The sequence below is a fragment of the Panthera pardus genome, unplaced genomic scaffold, assembly GCF_024362965.1.
Source record: "Panthera pardus isolate Hobbes unplaced genomic scaffold, ASM2436296v1 HiC_scaffold_24, whole genome shotgun sequence".
In the NCBI taxonomy this organism is placed as follows: domain Eukaryota; kingdom Metazoa; phylum Chordata; class Mammalia; order Carnivora; family Felidae; genus Panthera; species Panthera pardus.
In genome coordinates, this window is record NW_026526810.1 from 9,696,101 (window position 1) to 9,715,660 (window position 19,560).

Genomic DNA, 19,560 nt, shown 5'->3' on the forward strand with positions numbered 1-19,560 from the left:
TCCACCAGGAAGCTGAACTTGGCCCCTTGGGGGTCAGGGAGGACGCTGTGGTCTTCAGGGCTTTGAGAGAAAGGACACCCCACCAGGGCCACAGGGCCCAGAAAGCCTGGGAGCTCCTGGGGGGTCCACAGAGGTTCCTGCTTGGCTCCCCTACAGGCTGCCAAGGGTTACCTGGCATCAGTTCTGGTCGCCTGTGGTCAGGAGAAATGCAATGAATGTGTTTTGCTCCTTACACACCATGAAATCATTTCCCCTGCTGCTTCCGCTGCTGAGGCTGGGAGACCCCCTCAGAGAACCTGGGGGGAGGGGCAGTAACCTCAGGACACCCTTAGCCTTCCTGCCTCTACTGTCAGCTGGGCCCAGGGGCAGAGCCCTGAGGTGGGGGTGGGGTGGGGGTCTTCTCAGCAGAAAGGCCACCAGAAAAATCGGGCCTGCCTCTGGGGGTCAGGACCCGGGAGGGCACAGACTAACCTTCTGGGAAGCGGAGGGCACCTTTGAGCATCTCAGGCCCCACACAAAACACAGCACCCGTGCCGCACCCAGGCCCACTTCCCCTTTAAAGCCTCCAAGCCAGGCGTAGACCCCACACTCCCCAGAAGTGTCCTGGGACAGGCAAACCAGTCTGGGGGAGGCGGCTCAATTCTTCAGCCCTTTGGGTTTTAATTAGTTCTCCTCCGCCTGGGCGGTAAGTGGGGGGGCAGGAGCTCCCCCATAAGAAAAGCTACAGCAGCTTCACTCTTACAAACTGTGTGGGTTCGGTTTCTAGAAATCTGCGTGGGAATGAAAAAAGGAAACGCTTCAGGCAAGAGTGGGGGGGGGACATCCAGTACCCGCTGGGAAAGGGGACCCCTGCTCTCCCAGGGGAATAAAGACCCCTCCCCAACTTGGCAGGAAGAGAGACTCCCTCCCCAGCCCAGGATGAGCACACACACACACACACACACACACACACACACACACACAGGAGACCCCGAGAGAGGAAGGAAGCCTCCCACCCACTCACTCCCCAGACCGCAAGGGCACACTTGGGCAGTGCCCAGGGGCCTCCAGGAAGTAAACAAGTCTGGGACGTCTGACGCAGGCGCTCTGGAGGCTGAGCTGGGACCGCCGCACTGGCTTCGCCGGTGATGGAAGGCAGACTCCGGGCAGGGGCTTCCAGATGTGAAATGCTAACAGGCTTTAATGGCTTCAACTGAACAGGAAATGTTTTTCCAAAGCCAAAAGAATGTAATCTTTTCAGTACAACGTAAAATGCTTTTATGAAAAAGACACCCAGTTGAAATGATAATTCACTGCAGCCTGTAAAAAAAAAATGAGATCCCCAAACGAGCCCCCAATTTAAGAATTCACATTAAGCGTATGTTTGCTGTAGTCACCGGAACAACAACAACAACGTGGTACCTCTTAAAGCATACTTCTAGGGAAAATACTTAAATCCTTCAGGATCTTCGTACCGAAGTCCCAGTTCCCAGGGCTGCACGGATGGTACCCAACACTCCCCCGAGCCACTGCCTGTTACCCACTGCTGATCAGCCACGGCCACTCCAGGGCCACCCACTGCTGCTCAGTCTGGCAAAGCCCAATGCTCTAGAACCTTCTCAGCACTCTTTGGTCCTCCCAATATAAAGAGCAATGCTGGGGCACCCAGGTGGCTCAGTCGGTTCAGCATCCAAATTCAGCTCAGTCCATGAGATCACACTGCATGAGTTCCAGCCCCGCATCGGGCTCACTGTTGTCAGCTCAGAGCCCGCTTCGGATCCTCTGTCCCCCATCCCCCCACCTCTCTCTCTCTCTGCCCTTCCTCCACTCGTGCTCTCTCTCTCTCAAAAAAAAGAAAGCCAACTAATGAAGACCTCGAAAGATGTCCATGATCTGCACTTACCCATTTATTCAGTACCGCTTGCAAAATATTCTCTCCGAATACCACCTCAAACAAATATGAAGAAAGTTCTTTCATTTTGGGAAAGTGAGATTTTTCTCATATGGGACTATGATCACGAGAAACATGAATAAAGATATTTTAAATTTTCCTAGCCCTGCTCTTGAGAACGTTGACCCCAATGAAAGCCTCTATCTACCCATCAGTAACTACATGGCCTTATGTCATCAGAAAAGCTGACTGTAATCACTTGATTTTTTTTGTAGTAATGTACGTTGTCGTTCTTGAAGTATAGCTAACGAATCTTGCTCATGATATGTGAAAAAATTTCTAAGAATACAAAATTAGAAGGCAGTATTCCACTTTTATTTTTCAACAATGGTTTGTATTCCTAACATACATTTTTTTTTTAATTTTTGCTTTCCTTTATTTTTCATACAAGTGGTCTGCTGTTTCTTCAAAAATCAATTTTCTTCTCAAAGGAACTTATAAGAGGGGCTCCTGGGTGGCTCAGTCGGTTAAGCATCCAACTTCGGCTTAGGTCATGATCTCGTGGTTCATGAGTTCAAGCCCCGTGTCGGGCTCTGTGCTGACAGCTCAGAGCCTCGAGCCTGCTTCGGATTCTGTGTCTCCCCCGTCTCCCCCCACTCACGCTCTATCTCTCTCTCTCTCTCAAAAAATGAATAAACATTAAAAAAAAAATTAAAGAAACTTGTAAGAAAGAATCCATATTACAGAAGAAACTGCCAGCGAGGATTAAGTGACTAATTCTGGACTTAGCAGGAAACATGGAGACTAGTTTGTAACCAGAGAGAGAAGGGCACCAGGAGAGACCAGAAGCACGGAGCAAGAGGTGTCCGTGCAGATCTGAACCCAGGCGTTCCGCACACCCACGGCAGGAAGGGCAGCACCTAATGGGAGAAGATTCCCAAATGCCACCTCCATTGCTCAGGATTCAGGACCAGGAACTCATCAGGCTCCCCAATTTCTAGCGAGGAATGTGTTTTGCTGCACGACACGCTCTCAGAGCTATGTGTCTTCAAGCTGTATGCTTTAAAACTCAGTATTCGCCATGCAAACTGCATCTTGAGCCTCCGAAGCATCCACCACAGAATGCCTTAAAACTGAGAACTACTCATCACCTAAGGGATGAGTATGTTTAACTAAAAAACAAAAGAGGGTTATTGTGTATACAGGTATCCCCTGCTCTTCCCAAGTTTACATTATGCCACTTTGCTTTCATGAAAGAGCTACATTAGTACCCGTTTTTGCTCACTGAAAAAATCCAAACAGGTCTTTCCCTTTTATGATGAAAGGGGAAAAGCAAAAACAGTGTTCGGCATCGGTTCTGCAGTGAGCCCTTACAGACAAGGCACAAGGCACACACAGTGAGCACAGACAGTGGTCGGGAGAAATTCCTTTCCCGGAAAGGATCTCAGCATCTCAGCATCAAGCTGCCAGAACTTCTAACGGTGTCTGTGAGCACCCGTGCTTTATCTCGATTTATTTTATGTATCCCTTAGCAAGTTGTGTCCTAAGGTATCAGAAAAGCCTGCGACAGGTTATTTTTGGGACTAGGCATGCTCAAACACCATATAAGTCCATGGTAACTGATTCTTCTCTTTATGCCATTTCAGCCTCATAGGAAGGCTCTCCTTGCAGAGAGTGGGGGAAACCTGTAGTGAGAAATACCCACAGTTGAACAAAACATTGCCTGGCATTTACTTACTATCCTAAAACCCAAGTCTGCACAGCCATCACGAGGACTCTCCTCCTGCCATTCCAGCATTTTCCCAAGCACATCCCGTGAACACTTAGCTCCATAAGATATGCTGTGAACGGGGCTTCCAAGACAGGCACGTTTCAAAATGGGGGCCTGCTGTCCTCAGAGCTCAGTGCTGGGAGCTCCACGTGCCTATCAGCAAGCAGAACGTGGAGAAATCCTGAAGCAGTGGAATTTGCTTAATCCAGCATTTATTTCCCATACTTATTTAACCAGGGACCCCTGTGTCCAAAACACCAACTGACAGATGAAAAGCACAACTTAGAGAAGAGTGGGGGGTTGGAGGAGGGAGGGTATTTTAAATTTTTTTATTTTAGAGAGAAAGGGGAGCAAGCAGGGGAGAGGAGCAGAGAGAGGGAGGGAGAGAGAGAGAGGGAGAGGGAGGGAGGGAGGGAGGGAGGGGGAGAGAGAGAGAGAGAGAGAGAGAGAGAGAGAGAGAGAGAGAGAGAGAGACTCTCAAGCAGGCTCCACACTCCACAGGGAGCCCAACTCAGGGCTCAATCCCACGACCCCGGGATCATGACCTGAGCCGAAATCAAGAGTCGGACACTCAACCCAACTGACTGAGCCACCCAGGTGCCCTGGGAAGAGTGTTTTGAAGTAATATCAGGGCAGAAGGCAGCATCGCTCTCAGACAGAGAGCAAATATGCAAATGCTCAGAGCCCAAAGGCCCACCAGCCAAGGGAGCCACAGTGACACAAGAGCGATCATCCACAGAAAAGAGTAGAAAACAGAAGGTGAAGCAAACATCCACTCAGATATTTTTGTTGCTTTTGAAGAGCATCTGATTGCCAAAATATTCTTAGCAAAGAATTGAGAAAAAAAAAAACAGAAAGTTGGAAGACAGACTGTAGAATATGTTAGAATTTTTTGAGCAGATGAGCAAAACTGTCAACGCACGTAAGCACGCTGGGAAAGGTCTGCAGGTGGTGGCGGGAAAGTTTCCTTCCCTGGTAATTGACAGGGAGCCTGTCGCTCTGTTATCACATATTTAGTATTGGCCCACTTGCAACTTGTCACTGCCTCGGCTGAGAATAAATCACTCGTCCCGAGTCTAAGACGGTAAAATATGCCGATGACTTTATGTGCCCACCCACACAAAGGTTTATGGAACCCTAACTGCTTTTAATATGAAGGTCTCGTAATCTGACCACTGGTGCATCTTACTTGCAGGCAAGTGATACAGAGACAAAACTATTTCTTCCCCTGAATCATTCAAAAGGACATGAGGTGGGAATGAAACACGCTGTTGTTTTTGCATCCAAAGAGGTGTCACGTCGGAGGACAAACGTGAAGCCCTGCTTGGGGCAGGCGGGATGAAACGGCATCTCCAATGTATACTTCCTTCTGAATGGTAACCTATAATTGTCTGACCCTGACAATTGTGGGAAGCTCGGGCTTTCCTCACCCCTGAACCTGAGCCGCTCCGTGCCATGTGATCATCACCACGGTGCCATATTTGTCTAACCTTTACTGAGAAGGAAGAAGGCTCAGGAGAACAGAGAAAGCTTGACTCTTTGTATCCTGAATGTAATTGACCAAGAACTTGTGAAAATACCGAGCCCCGGTGTCAGTAACACCACCACAACACGCGATGGCCCCGAAGCTGATGGGAAAATGCTGTGGGGAGCAACTGTCCAGAGCGGAACCAGAGCCCTAAACCACACAGGACACAACGAGAGGAAGAAAAATAACTCCTCATCAACGTAATGCTTTTACCCATTACTCACAGAATAACATTTCTCAGAACTCACCCCAGAACTGTGGCTCTTAATGGACTTCATAAACTTTCATCCAGAAAACCGTATCTCTATGTATGCTCATCTATTACACTGCGAACAATAATACCTCTGAAGAGGAGGGAAAGATTGGCTTCTGATGCCTGTACAAAGCATCAGAGGGAGTTGAAATTAGACCAGCCCTCAGTGTCCACATCCCAGTTCTAGATTAAGTTGTTGTGCACACTGCAAAGTACTTAGACTCATCACCCAGACTACCACCCACGGAGAATGAATGGAAAAGAATAGGTTTAGGGGTGCCTGGGTGGCTCAGTGGGTTAAGCGTCCGATTTGACTCAGGTCATGATCTCACAGTTCGTGACTTCGAGCCCCCCCCCCCCCCCCCCCGCCTCCGTTGGGCTCTGTACTATCAGCTGGAGCCTGGAACCGGCTTCAGATTTCAGGTCTCCCTCTCTCTCTGCCCCCACCCACTTGTGCTCTGCCTCTCTTTCTCTCTCCCTCCCTCTCTCTCTCTCTCTCAAAAATAAACATTAAAAAAAAAGAATGGATTTACCTGAATCCTAAAAAATTATTTACTTAGAAGACAACTGTTCCCCAATAACTGGAAACGTGTCAAGGTAGCTACATTTTTATAAGGGCACTGGATCTTTTGTATAAAACTGAAACATAGGTGAAGATGTACACACCAAATACAAATAGTTGCATCAAAGTTAGTAGCCACTAAATTGCACCTAGCTGGCTCAGCGGGAAGTGCACAGGACTCTTAATCTCAGGGTCCTGAGTTTCCGCCTCACCTTGGGCATAGAGATTACTTTAAAAAAACAAATAAAATAAATTTTTAGAAAAGTACTAGCTGGGAGAAAACAGAATACTAATGAGAAGTTCTCACATAAAATGTACCCTTTGGGGTGCCTAGGTGGCTCAGTTGGTTAAGCATCTAAATCTTGATTTCTGCTAAGGTCATGATCTCAAGGTTTTTGAGACTGAGCCCGGAGTCAGGCTCCATGCTGACAGCGTGGAGGCTGCTTGAGATATCTCCTTCTCCTTTTCCCTCTCTCTCTCTCTTTCTCTCTCCCTCTGCCCCTCCCCTGCTCACTTATGCATGCTCTCTCTCTCTCTCGAAATAACTAAATATTTTTTAAAAATAAATAAAATGTACATCTTCCATTCACATAGGCTTTTTTTTCCAGTTTTACAAAAAGCTTTCACACAAGTACTTGCTTGTTTGAAATGTACATCAACCCTTTGAAGTCAAGAAAGCACACAGAGCCTCACCCCATTTCTCAGATGTGGAAACGGAAGTTCAAAAACAGAAAGTCAGTAGTAGGGCTGGACTCAAACTCAGATCTTAAGATTTCCAGGGGAGCCTTTGCCAGCGCCCCCTCCTGCTTACTAATGTATATCATGTCAAGAGCCATGTGCTATAAGCCAGCACCAAATGAGAGCTAGTACTCAGCACAGCACTGCTTAAAATAATCCTTTTTAAGGCTGAATCATATTATGTTATATAATGTGTGTGTGTGTGTGTGTGTGTGTGTGTGTGTGTGTGTGTGTGTAAAACTGCCATTTTGTTTATCCATTCACCTGTTATTGAATACTTGGACCATTTTCATCTTTTGGCTATTGTAAATAATGGTACAATGAACACGGATTTAGAAATATTTCTTTCAGCCCCTGTTTTCCCTTCTTTTGGGTGTATACACCCAGAACTTTCTATGTTTAATTTTTTTTAACTTTTTAAAAAAAGTTTGTTCATTTGGGGCTCCTGGGTGGCTCAGTCGGTTAAGCATCTGACTTTGGCTCTGGTCATGATCTCGTGGTCTGTGAGTTCAAGCCCCGCATCGGGCTCTGTGCTGACAGCTCAGAGCCTGGAGCCTGCTTTGCATTCTGTGTCTCCCTCTCCCTCTCTCTCCCTCTCTCTCTCTCTCTCTCTCTCTCTCTCTCTGAGATCCCTCCCCCACTCGCTCGCACTCTCTCTCTCTCTCTCAAAAATAACTAAACATTAAAAGATTTTTTTAATAAAGTTTATTTCTGAGAGAGAGAGAGAGAGAGAGCGTGAGTGCACATGCACGTGTCGGGGAGGGGCAGAGAGACAGAGGGAGAGAAAATCCCAAGCAGGTTGCCAACTGTCAGCACAGAGCCTGACGCAGGGCTCAATCTGACAAATCGTGAGATCATGACCTGAGCCAAAGTCAAGAGCCGGACGCTCAACAGACTGAGCCACACAGGTGCCCCATCTATGTTTAATTTGTTTAAGGAACCACCATACTGCTGTCCACAGTGGCTGCACAATTTTACGTCCCCATCAACAGCGCACAGGGGTTCCAATTTCCCCACATTCTTGTTATTTTCAACACTTGTTATTTTCTGGTTTTGCGGGGGAGGGGTTGATAACAGCCATTCTAAAGGGTGTGTGCAGTGATATCATTATGCTTTTAATTTGCATTCCCCAAACGATTAGTGATGTTGAGCATCTTTTCATGTGCTTGCTGGCCATCTGTATATCTTCTCTGGAGAAAGGTCTATTCAAGTATTTTGCCCAAACAGTCATAATTTGTAACCTGTATTTTGGGGGCGCCTCGGTGGCTCAGTCAGTTAAGCGGCCAACCTCAGCTCAGGTCATGATCTCGCCACTCACGAGTCCAAGCCCTGCGTCAGGCTCTGTGCTGTCAGCCTGGAGCCTGCTTCGGATTCTGTCTCTCTCTGCCCCTCCCTTCTCATGCTCTGTCTCTCTCTCTGTCTCTCTCAAAAATAAAGATTTAAAAAAAAGGTTTTTTTAATTAAAGAAAGAGCGTTCTGTACTTTGAAAACCTTGTAAGAAGTAAAAAGACATGCATTCACAAAGGGTTACATGGGAAGGCTGGAGTGGCCTAAGTGGACTAATACCTGCAGAGGATTCATTCACACTACCCTCATCACTGGGCAATGATGCCCACCTCTGCCCACCGTCCAGCTGTGCAAGGCTCCAAACAAAGACAGCAGTGGCTGGGAGACGGCTGAAGTCAAGAGGACAGACTGAGTGTGCACTGTCATTTGGTAAGCTACTTTAAAGCTTGGAGGGGAAAAAAAAAGAAAACTTCTCCCAGCTTTTTTTAAATAATAATACAGTAAAAAAAAATTTAAAAATGAATAATAAACAAATAAAATAATACTACAGTAACACCCTGAGGCCTCTGTGATACCTGTCCCCAGGGTACCTGCCCAAGGGTGACATCAGCTTAGACCAAGGTCTCCCTGATACCCCAGGGTCCTAGCAACAGATCTAATCAGACCCAGGTCACATCCAATATCAAGCCCACAGCAAAGGTTTGCAAAATTTTCTGCCATAAAGCTATGTTAAAATGTGTAACCTAAGACATCAAGGCCACCATGCAGGGGTGCCGGGCAATACCCTGGAGAAAAACAAAAACAGTCTCTGTCTGCACTTCTAGAACTTACAGCCTGGTCAGGGAGACACATAATCTTAAAAAAAAATGTTGAATACTCCCATGGTATGGCAGGAGAAGGGAAGGGGAGACAGGAGACAAGAGGACTAGGGAAGTTCGATCTAAGAAAGTAATCTTTAGGCAGAGGACTGAAGAATAAAATGTCAGCCCCATGCAGAGCAGGGCAAGGGCCCAGAACACTGAAGGAACAGCCCATGTAGGAGGAAGAAAGGAGCAAAAGGATTCCAAGAGCTAAAGGCCGGCCAGTGAGCCTGCATTAGTTTCACGACCCTGGCCTTGCTCCCAACTTCAGGTTTCAAGGAAAATGCAAAAGGAGGCCTCTGAAAGGTCCCCAACAGGCCATGATAGCTGGAGCGTGTCTTTACTCCTTCTTCCAGAACTCGGCAGTCGGCACCAAACCAGAGGCAATGCAGGTTGAAGTGGCCAATGACAGTAGCTTGGACCAAAGACAGCAGTGGAGATAACGAGAAAGAGTTGGCAGGCTTCGGCCAGATGGGCGGCGAACATAGCAGAATTGGATGGTGGTTGGATGCACGGGGTGAGGGGCCAAGGTGGCCTACTTTACCCCCTCCCCTCTATATAAGTCAATGAAATTCTACTGGGACCTTTCAGCCTGTGACAGATTTATAAACTAGCACTGGAAGCAATCTAAGTCTGCTAAGATCCTAGCTCTTTCCAAAGGGGGAAATTGATGAACCTGCCAACAGAAAGAATAAGATGTATGTTATTTTAAAACACTAAGTATTTTCCTTAAGGTATTACGAATGGAGCCCATCGGAGAAGACAGATGAAGCTATGCACAAAAGGATACCACCATGCCAGATCTCCCCAGTATGGAGCCACACGGGCTGTGAAGTTTGGGCATGAGGGAAGGGCACCAGCTTTGGGGTCATTCACACCTGATTTCAAAAATCTCTAAACACATGATGAAAGAAATGGCCACAAAGGGTCAGCACAAACTGAATCAGACCCACAAGGACTGTAGATATTGAAACCGTCCGGTAGAGAAGATAAGGATCTTAAATATGTCTAAAGAAATTTAAATACAAAATTTAAAAAGCCAACATTTTTTGTTTGGCCAATAAGATCCTAGGGGGAAAGGAAGCAGAACCTCTAGAAATGAATGTCTTAAAGAGCTGATGAACTAGAAAATGTATCTGCAGAAATTACCCAGAATGCAGCACAGAAAGACACAGGGGGAAAATACGGTAGGCAGGTTAAGAAAGAGGAAAGGAGAACTTCAAGGTCCAGTAACAATCTTAACTGAAGTTCTAGAAGGAGAGAATAGGATGGAGAAGAGTTGAGATTTAAAGAAATCATGATTGAAATTTTTCCAGAATTGATGAAAGATACCTACCCTCACATATTAGAATCCCAACCAATCCCCAAGGTAGGAAAAAAAGAAAAAGAAAAATCCCCACCCAGACACACTGTGACCAAACTGCAAAACAACAAACACAAAATGAAGCAGCCAGAAGACACAAGACATCTTCCAAGGGAATGCTGAGTAGACTGACAGCGGCCTTCTCCACAGCAACTATGGCATCCAGAAGACAATGGAAGAACATTTTTAAAGGGCAGAAGGAAAAGAACTTTGATCCTCCACCCGGCAAAAGTAACTTCCAAGAACATGGGCAAATAAAGAACTGTTTAGAAAAACCAAACCTGAGGGAGTCTGCTACCAGAAAATCCTCACTGAAGTTATTTCTAAAGGATACCTACCAGGAGATAAGGGAAGAACCTCAAGGTAAGTTAGTTAAGAAGGAATGGCAGCAAAGAAAATAATAACCACGTGGCTAAAACTCAAGCCAGTGCTGACCAGATGAAACAAAAACATCTAACTGGAGGAAATGAAAACTCAGAACATCAGAAGTTAGAAATCAGGAAATTAAAAATTAGAACAAAGGTGCTGCATAACAACAACACATAAACTGGGAAGGGGATAATTGAAATGGGAGCACTATAAGGTCTTGACGTGATTCCAAGAAAGTTTAAAATTGATTAGTTTCAGAATGAGAGTTAACGTGCATTTTAAATTTTCTAAGTGAGGGGTGCCTGGGTGGCTCAGTCGGTTAAGCGTCCCACTCTTGACTTGGGCTCAGGTCATGATCTCACGGTTCTTGAGTTTGAGCCCCACATCGGGCTCTGTGCTGACAGCATGGAGCCTGCTTGAGATTCTGTCTCCCTCTCTCTCTGCTCCTCCCTCACTTGCTCTCTATCTCTCTCTCAAAATAAATTTTAACTTTAAAAAATAAATAAATAGAATTTCTAAGTTAGCCCCCAAAAGAATAGAAATATAGGTATCACATTTCAAAATAGGAGAGAAAAAACAGAATTAGGACAAGGGTTGGGGAAGGGTATCTCAATACAAAAAAAAAGTGAAAACATGATGATTTGTTGATACTCATATTTAATTGTTACAGTTAAAAACCAGTATTTATTGGAGTGCCTGGGTAGCTCAGTCGATTAAGCATCCAACTTCGGCTCAGGTCATGATCTTGCAGTTCATGGGTTCGATTCCCACATCGGGGCTGACAGCTCAGAGCCTGGAGCCTGCTTTAGATTCTGTGTCTCCCTCTCTCTCTGCCCCTCCCTGCTCATGCTCTCTCTCTCTCTCTCTCTCTCTCAAAAATGAATAAACATTAAAATTTTTAAAAAAAAAACAATATTCATCAATAACTAGATTATGCTTTAGTAGGGCAGATTTTGTTCATTAGTGTCTTTACCCAAATATTTCTTAATATTTTAATAATATTTTTATTCAGTGTTCATGTAGTATGAAAAAAACACAAAGCAATACCTTTCTGTCTACATAGCTTATTTTTTTCCCCCAAGATGTTCTAAGAGCCCAAAGGTAAGCAATACATATGCATTACAGAAATCACTTGTTGGTAGGTATAAAGGCCAAAACCAACAAGCAACTATAATTCGCTTTGGGCATTATACCCCTCTACCCACATACATACACTCGGCAAAAATAGTCCACGAAGTAGCAGAAGAATATTGGGCAAGGACAGTGTTTCCAGAGGAAGGTCTACACAATGGGGAAGTCTACACAACATCTTCTCCAGCTCCTACCATTGAATGAAATATTCAGGGCTCTGATTAGGGTTTATTTCAGCAAAATGCAATGAAGAAATGAACACAGCTTTTTCCCTATCTTAATGCAATTCAAGAGCAGTGGTTAGAAACTCGGTTTCCAAGAAACACACATTTATCCCCACTTCTGCAAGTCCAGGAAAACGAGCAGTCTCCAAAGTCTGGTTGGGCCTTGGGAGCCCCCAGCACATACGTGGGCAGGAGCTCCCTTACAGCCCTCCATTGGGGTCCCCAGACCTCTACCTCGCCTGAGTCCCAGTGGCCCTGTGGCTGCCCTCCTTTGGAAGAGCAAAGAAGCACAGTGCAAGGTTTCTACACCTGGACAGACAACAGGTATTGGTTTAAGCGGGAAATGAGGCCACTGCCTGGGCATCGACAAGGCAAAGAGCTCGATGTGAGAGGGCTCCCCGGGGGCCAGCGTGGGGTGAGGATGATCTGCCAGGATGTCAACAGACAGTGGCCTTTGGATTCAGACACCCTGTGTATCCTACCCCCAACCCCAGCTTGCTGATCAAGGGCCTTGGAAAAGAAAACCCACAACAGAGGACGGACGCATTAAAAAGCATGGAATCTCTCAAGCACAGCTGTTACATCCTAATGAGTGTTTTTCAAAGGTCCCAACCTTCAGTTGCTACTGACAGTCAGTCTTAACTGCCACGGCCCTCACAACCCGGCAACCCTGACTTGGAAAGTCACATGACACCAGGGGCATCTGACCCCAAAATGTGCTTGAATTTTGCCCCGCATTTTCTGTCTGTACCACTCGGACACAGCAGAAAACAGAGCCATTTTCTACAATCCTCTGTTTGGGATTTCCCAAGGCTAAGCTACAAATAAGAATGTCATCAGAGGAGGCGGGAGCCAACTGCTGTCAGGAACTGAGCTAAGGCCAGTCAGCTGGTCAGCAGACTAGGGTTTCAAAGGTCAGAAAGACAATACCTCAATGCCCACTGCCCTCCCACCATCCAGCCGGAGTCCTGGCTGCTCGATCATTCACACCATTCTGCCAACACATGGCAGGAGGAGGTCAGAACACGAGTCATTTCTGGCCTGGCTTCCTGCATTGGAGATCCCCATTTAACACAGATATTTCACAGCCCTCATTTAGAAATGGAGTAAGGACCATCTATAGCACAGACAGCATTATACGGCAAGGAATCACAACCAACGGTGGGGCTTGGGGGGGGGGGGGTGTAACACAAAATGCCCAAGCCATTAGGAGGACCTGCTCAGGACCCAGGCTTCCCAGAACAAGCAGGACCCGGGAAAGATATCCCAAGGAATGGACTGACCAGAGCCCTGTCCAGGGACACCCTGCACCAGCAAGGGCAGGTCGGCCTGGGTCATCCCATATCCTGATACGCCTAATATGCAGTAATCCTACGACCAACACAACCAACAAAAGCTTTCACCAGCTCCTAAAAGGAAATGATTTCTCCATTCAAAGGTCATGGAGCTCCTGCTGTGGGCCAGGTCAGAGCGGGGCGCTACAGAAGAAAGATTAATTAAGGTCCTGCCCTCAGAGAGATCACAGTCTGGCTGGGTAGGAAGTAACTGACCAACTTCAGGGCCAAGTGGATTTTCAGAGACCATCCCATCTTCTCCCTTCCTTCCTGATGAAGGGATGGAGACCTGAAAGCACTTAGCAACAGTGACATGAGTCCAAGTGGCCAGCCCAGCCCCCTACCCACTGCCCCCAATGAGGCCCCGCTGTCAGAGACTCAAATCATGTGCCCAGACTCACCAGGTCCACATGCCTCTATGGGGACCCTTCTGGACCTTGAACTAGATAAGATCCACATTTGATAAATATTTGATTTTTTTTTTTTTTTAAGTTTTATGTTCGCATGAGGTCGTCCCTAAGGAAGGAGGCCCTTTAAGGACTGGCTCGTGGATTACTTCCTTCTCAGGAAGGAAGTGGGAGGGGCTCCACATCAAACATCACCCTTATGACAAGTTCCTTTCTCTGGGGAGTCAGACCACCCCCATGTGAATCCCAACCTGCCACTTACTAGCAGGTAACTTTAGGCAAGTTACTTCGCCCTTGCCCTGACACCCTTCTGGGCAGACACGGGTCCTGCCTGCCTCAGCCTCTCTCAGCACCAGGCCCTGCCCCGGGCTTTTCTTTCCGGTCTCTCCTCCTTTGGGTCCATGCCTCATAACCTCAGCACTTCCCCCTCTCTGAGGCTTCAGGCTGTGCCTTCAGCTCCTCTCCTCTTCCCATTTCCCAGGGGACACCCTCGCCAGACCTCCAGGGGTCCCCAACAGAGCTCAGGGCAGGCACTGGCCTTTCTAGATTCTCCCACACTCCAGAGTCAGTGTTTCTGACTAACTCTTCAGTATCACCCATGGGTGGCATGTTCTGGAACATTCGGAAATCCCTGTGTCTAGATTGTTTCAGGTTTTCCCCCTCTGAAAGTCAGTTCCTTTATTGAACTCATCACTGTCCCTGTTCCCCCAACCCAAGCTTCAGAGTCAACCCAGCCTTTGGAGTCTTCCTTGTGTGCTAGCTTTCCCATCTGTAAAGCTCTGCTTTGTTACCAGTGCAAATTGTCCAACACCTAACTTTTCTTACCTGGAACACTAAACTGACTTTTTTTTATAGCTTATTTTTTTAATTTATTTGTTTTTCAGAGAGAGAGAGAGAAAGAGAGAGAGAGTGAGCAGGGGAGGGGAAGAGAGAGAGGGAGACAGAATCCCAAGCAGGCTCCATGTTGTCAGTGCAGAGCCCGACGCGGGACTTGAACCCACCAACTGTGAGATCATGACCTGAGCTGAAACCAAGGGTCAGATGCTTAACCAACTGAGCCACCTAGGCACCCCTAAACTGACTTTCTAAGTGGAGATCATAAGATAGGAAATTCTCACAAACCTTTCAATTTGGGCTGTAAACAGAAGGGATGAAGGGCAAAACAATGGCCTTCTCAGAGGGGACCCTACATTTTACCATGGACGCAGCAGTCGGCAGTGATGAGCTCAGGGTCGCCTGGAACCCTTACGAGGTAGGTCACATCCTTATTTTATGGATGAGGGAGATTCGAGGTGAAGGATGAGAGGAGTACAGAACTGGACCGTGTCGGACTTGCCTTTTCTTTTCCAGGATGCTCCAAGCTAAAATGACAGCAGCAGATGGTCTGCTAGGACCTAAGAACTTTTTCAGCATCAGAGAAATTAAAAACCCTCAGAGAGAGACAGAGAGAGAAGGAGAGAGAGAGAGAGAGGGAGAGTATGTGAGTGTGAGTGTGTGTGTGTGTGTGTGTGTGTGGCCCTGGGGCATGTCTTGAATTACTTCGGGGTAGCTCCAGAGCCCCACTGTATCATATCCCCCAACCAGACACCCCAATACTGAGGAGGCTCATCTAGATCCAGAACACAACGCCCATGGGAGCGTCACAGACCCTTTCCCTACACTTTAGGGCTAGAACAAGCGAGGCCAGGTCACAACCTTATCTGAAAGCATAATTCTTAGTTTCATGCTTCCTTGCTAAAGAAAAAAGGATTCCTACGTAGGCACGATTCGTTCAAGCCCTTTTTGGAAATGGGCTATCAAAGCTTGGGCAACGGTTCAGCTATGTAAGACTCCAATCCATTAGGCTCTAGCACATGTGGAAATGATTAATGTGTAACTGCCGTGTGTCCTCTGGTCCATCAGCAACCACGAAAGCCACAGCAAACGCTGAAAGAAATGCAGGAAAATCCTTAAAGTGTCCAGGCCAACTACACTTTTCCAGAAGTGAAATTACCCTTACTTTTCCCATTAAACGTAGAAAGCCTGGGTAGAATTGCACAGCGCTAAGACAGTGGCTGGGAAGAACTCTCTGATTCACGGTACACTCCGAGGAGGAGGGGAAGGGAGAAGCGAGGGATTGCACAACTCTGTGCCCATTCCTTAAGTGTTGAAAATATAGGAGGTATTCCTGTACAGTAATTCCCTAGGGAGCAAAACCGTCTCCCTCTTGCAGATGTGGAAGACAAGACCAGAAGAGCAAGTCACTTTTGTTTCTTGACCCAGTTCTCAAACTGGCCCAGCGCTCACTATCCACAACCATGGCGACCAACGTTCCAGAAAGGACCGCAGGGGGGGAAAAAAAATCAAAACCCCAACAAAATCACCCCCCACCCCCACCTCTAAAAACAGCGACCAAACCATTTCTCAATCTCCAGACCAATGAAAACGTTCACCAGGAATGTAAAACTCATACAACTGGCTAGTGGCCACCTTCTCTCCTTAACTCGCTCTAAAAATCGGGGAAAACAACTCAAAGTCACAGTTTTTAAGTGCAGGTCGTAAAAAACGAGTCATTTGCCGCTGTTGACTTCCAATAAAAGGCAAAGGAGCCTCTGTAATATTGGTTTGTTTTTTTTTTCCTTACAGAAATGGGGGGGAAAGAAAGCGGCCAGTCTGGGGTTTGACTGCACGCGGGGGCAGGGCTGGCCACCTGTGGCCTCGCGCCTCGTGGCCGGACTGGACGGAGGGGACGAGAGGTACCCGGCCACTGGGCCCTTCCAGCCGCCGGTCCCCGCCAGAGGAAGCGGATGCAGGAGGGAAGAGGCATTTTCTCAGCATCCAACGCCCCTACGCCACCTCCCACCCAAACACTCCTTTGTGGGACTGGCGGAAAGCCCTTTGGGGATTTGTCCCACGTGCTTTCAGACTCAGAATGGCAACGCTGGCCTGGTTCTCCGGAGAGGGAGCCGGGCAGGGCCCCTCCTGGGCCTCTCAGGAGGAGGCAGACTTAGTTTCGGAAGGCGGGGGGGTGGAGGCGCCCCCAAATCCAGACTCCCCAGCTGGCCTGCTGGATTGGGGGCCGCACGCCCGCCGCCGCGCAAGGTGCCAGGGATAAAACAGGCCGTCCTGGAAGCTGGGAAGGGGGCGGCGGGGGAGCGGAGGCGCCCGCTGTAACCCGAGCTGCTCTTCTGATTTCTCTCCGGCCTTGCGGTTCCCATTTCACAGACAAGGCCACCACGGCTGGGAAGTCAGTGAGCTCGCCAAGCCCGGGTCAGCGGTGCGGCCGCCCGGTGACCCCGGAGACGGGCGGGGGAGCGTGACCGTGACCGTGACCCCTCCAGGGCTACCCCTCCCAGGAGTGAGAGCTTCAGCCCGTCGGTCCCGCACCCGACGTCCCGGGCCGTGGGCCCATCTAGTTCCCTGGAGGCGACAGGTGCGCGGCTAGTGGCGCCCTGGCGCCGACTCCGGGGAAAGTTTCCTGGCCACTGCGCGCTGTTTACGGTCTCGTTTTGCAGCGCTCGGGCCCCGAGCTCTCAGGCCAGCCCAGCCATTGAAACCCGACACGCGGGGAGGGGCCATCGCGCCGGCCAGCGAGGGAGGCGAGCTGGCTCCGGGCCCCGCCGGCCGCGGCTCCGCTTACCTGCGACTCCGCGAGCTGCCTCTGCCTCCATGCTGGGCTCCTACGGCGCTGCGTCCGGTCCCCTCCGCGCTCCCTCCTCTCCCGGCCCGGGGCCGCCCCCAGCCCCCGCCCCCACTCCGAGGCTGACCCGCCCCTCCCCCCGGACTGCGCCGGATCGCGGCTCGCTCCCCAGAGCTGGCCCTGCCCCGCCTCCAGCCGCGTGCCCTGGGGGCCCTCGCTGCGCCGCCCAGCGACCCCGACTCCCCAGTTTGCAAAGCTACACCCTGAGGAGCTTTTATTATTTCCTTTCATTCTTTAGAAGAGAAAACTATTTGCACCCCATCCCATGGCCAGTGTCTCTGGGCCTAAACCCAGTACCCCCTCTCTGAGCCCCTTCCCACTTCCTTCTTCTGTTTCTAAGGACAAGAATCATTTGCATTATTCCTTTTCGAAAATTTACAGTTTAAAACTAACTCAAAGACCATGAATGTCACTAAGACAGGGCATCTAATAACCTTTTCCGCCCATTTCAGATTTCTTCTGATGCCTGTCATGTGCCCAGTTTTGCCGATAACGAATATTTTCATTTATTAGATGTTCAGGCTTGTCCTCACTTGAAATAGCGTGATTCAATGACAGCCAAGGGTTTCTCCAGCAGTTCTTGCCGTGTTTCCAGGTGTTTTTTTTTTTGTTTTTTTTTTTTTTACAGGGGAGGTATGGAGCTGGGGTGGTTTTAAAATGCGAACGGCCTTGGAACCCAAGATCTGTGGTCAGTCAGCTGGTGCCTGCTCTCTGGTTGGCAGCTCTGAAATTCGCCCTTGTGGATGATGGCCCAAGCTGTATCCTCGGTCCTTCTGGGTCTCTGCCGCAGGACAGAAGGTCTAGAACTCATCTGCCGGCCTGTCCCTCCACCCCCAGCAACAGCTGCTCAGGGGAGCCTCCCAACTGCCGGTCAGAGTGTATCCCCACCTACGAGCAAGACTTGTCATGGACGCGGACATCCTCAATCATGGGATGAAAAACGACCCCCACCCCCGCCCCTGCTGGTGCTTCCATTATTTTTCGTAGCAGTGTGCAAGTTCATGGCGACCAGAGCTGGAGACCCAGCTTAGGTCCACCCTTGAGTCACTTTCTTGAAAGTTTGAGGTTTCATTTTCTACAGCAATGAAAACGCAGAGCTCCCTGGGCAATAGCATTCAGAACATTTAACTTCTCCAAACACTTGTCCTGTTTAATAAACACAGATTAATTAGGCCACTACCATGTGCCCTATCCTGTTCTCGATTGTAATGATTCAGCAGTGAACAAAATTAATAAAACCTTGCCTTTGGAGGCTACTTTCTAGTGGGTGAAAGTGAGCAGGAGATAGAACACAATAGTATGGTAAATATGGGCTAGAGGAGAAAAATGTTTAAAACAGAGAAAGGGAAGTAAAAACATGAAGAAAGTGAGGGAGGTAAGCATGTGAAAAAGGGAAATGGCAAACGTTACAGCAAGTGCAAAGGCCCTGAGGTGGGAACAAGTCTCTTTTTGGGAGCCTTGCATCTTTGTTGCACTCCTAATAATCGTGGGTGTTACTCAAGGCATTGGTACACGGAGCTAAAGGCTTATTAATCTCTGCTCTAAAGCACACTGCTTCAAGGGCACCTGGGTGGCTCAGTGGGTTAAGCCTTGGACGTCGTCTCAGGTAATGATCTCACGGTTCCTGAGTTCAAGCCCCACATCTGGCTCTGTGCTGATAGCTCAAAGCCTGGAGCCCGCTTCGGATTCTGTGTCTCAGTCCCCCTATGCCCCTCCCCCACTTGCGTGCGTGAGTGCTCTCTCTCAAAAATAAACATTTAAAAATTTTTTTAAAAAATAAAGCATACTTGGGGCGCCTGGGTGGCGCAGTCGGTTAAGCGTCCGACTTCAGCCAGGTCACGATCTCACGGTCTGTGAGTTCGAGCCCCGTGTCAGGCTCTGGGCTGATGGCTCAGAGCCTGGAGCCTGTTTCCGATTCTGTGTCTCCCTCTCTCTCTGCCCCTCCCCCGTTCATGCTCTGTCTCTCTCTGTCCCAAAAATAAATAAAAAACGTTGAAAAAAAAATTTTAAAAATAAATAAATAAATAAATAAATAAATAAAATAAAAATAAAGCATACTTCTTCAAGTCTTTGTTAATTTTTTTTAAGTTTTGTGGTTTTTTTAGTTACATAATACCTGAATATGTGTTCCTTCAGGGGAAAAAAAAAAAAAAAAAAAGATTTTAGACTAAAAAGGTCCCTGTG

The 19,560-nt window shown here is 48.1% G+C and overlaps 1 protein-coding gene across 2 annotated transcripts in view; it reads right to left on the reverse strand.

Moving 5' to 3' along the window:
- The window catches only part of FAM169BP (Protein FAM169B), a 90,045-nt gene extending 72,637 nt beyond the window's left edge, over positions 1–17,408 (reverse strand). For both annotated transcript variants that reach the window (XM_019460143.2, XM_019460142.2), the window contains exon 1: positions 17,317–17,408. In XM_019460143.2, the coding sequence (XP_019315688.2) occupies positions 17,317–17,347 (31 nt within the window). In that variant the 5' untranslated portion in view covers positions 17,348–17,408. The remainder of the gene's footprint in view (positions 1–17,316) is intronic.
- Positions 17,409–19,560: the final 2,152 nt, after the last annotated feature.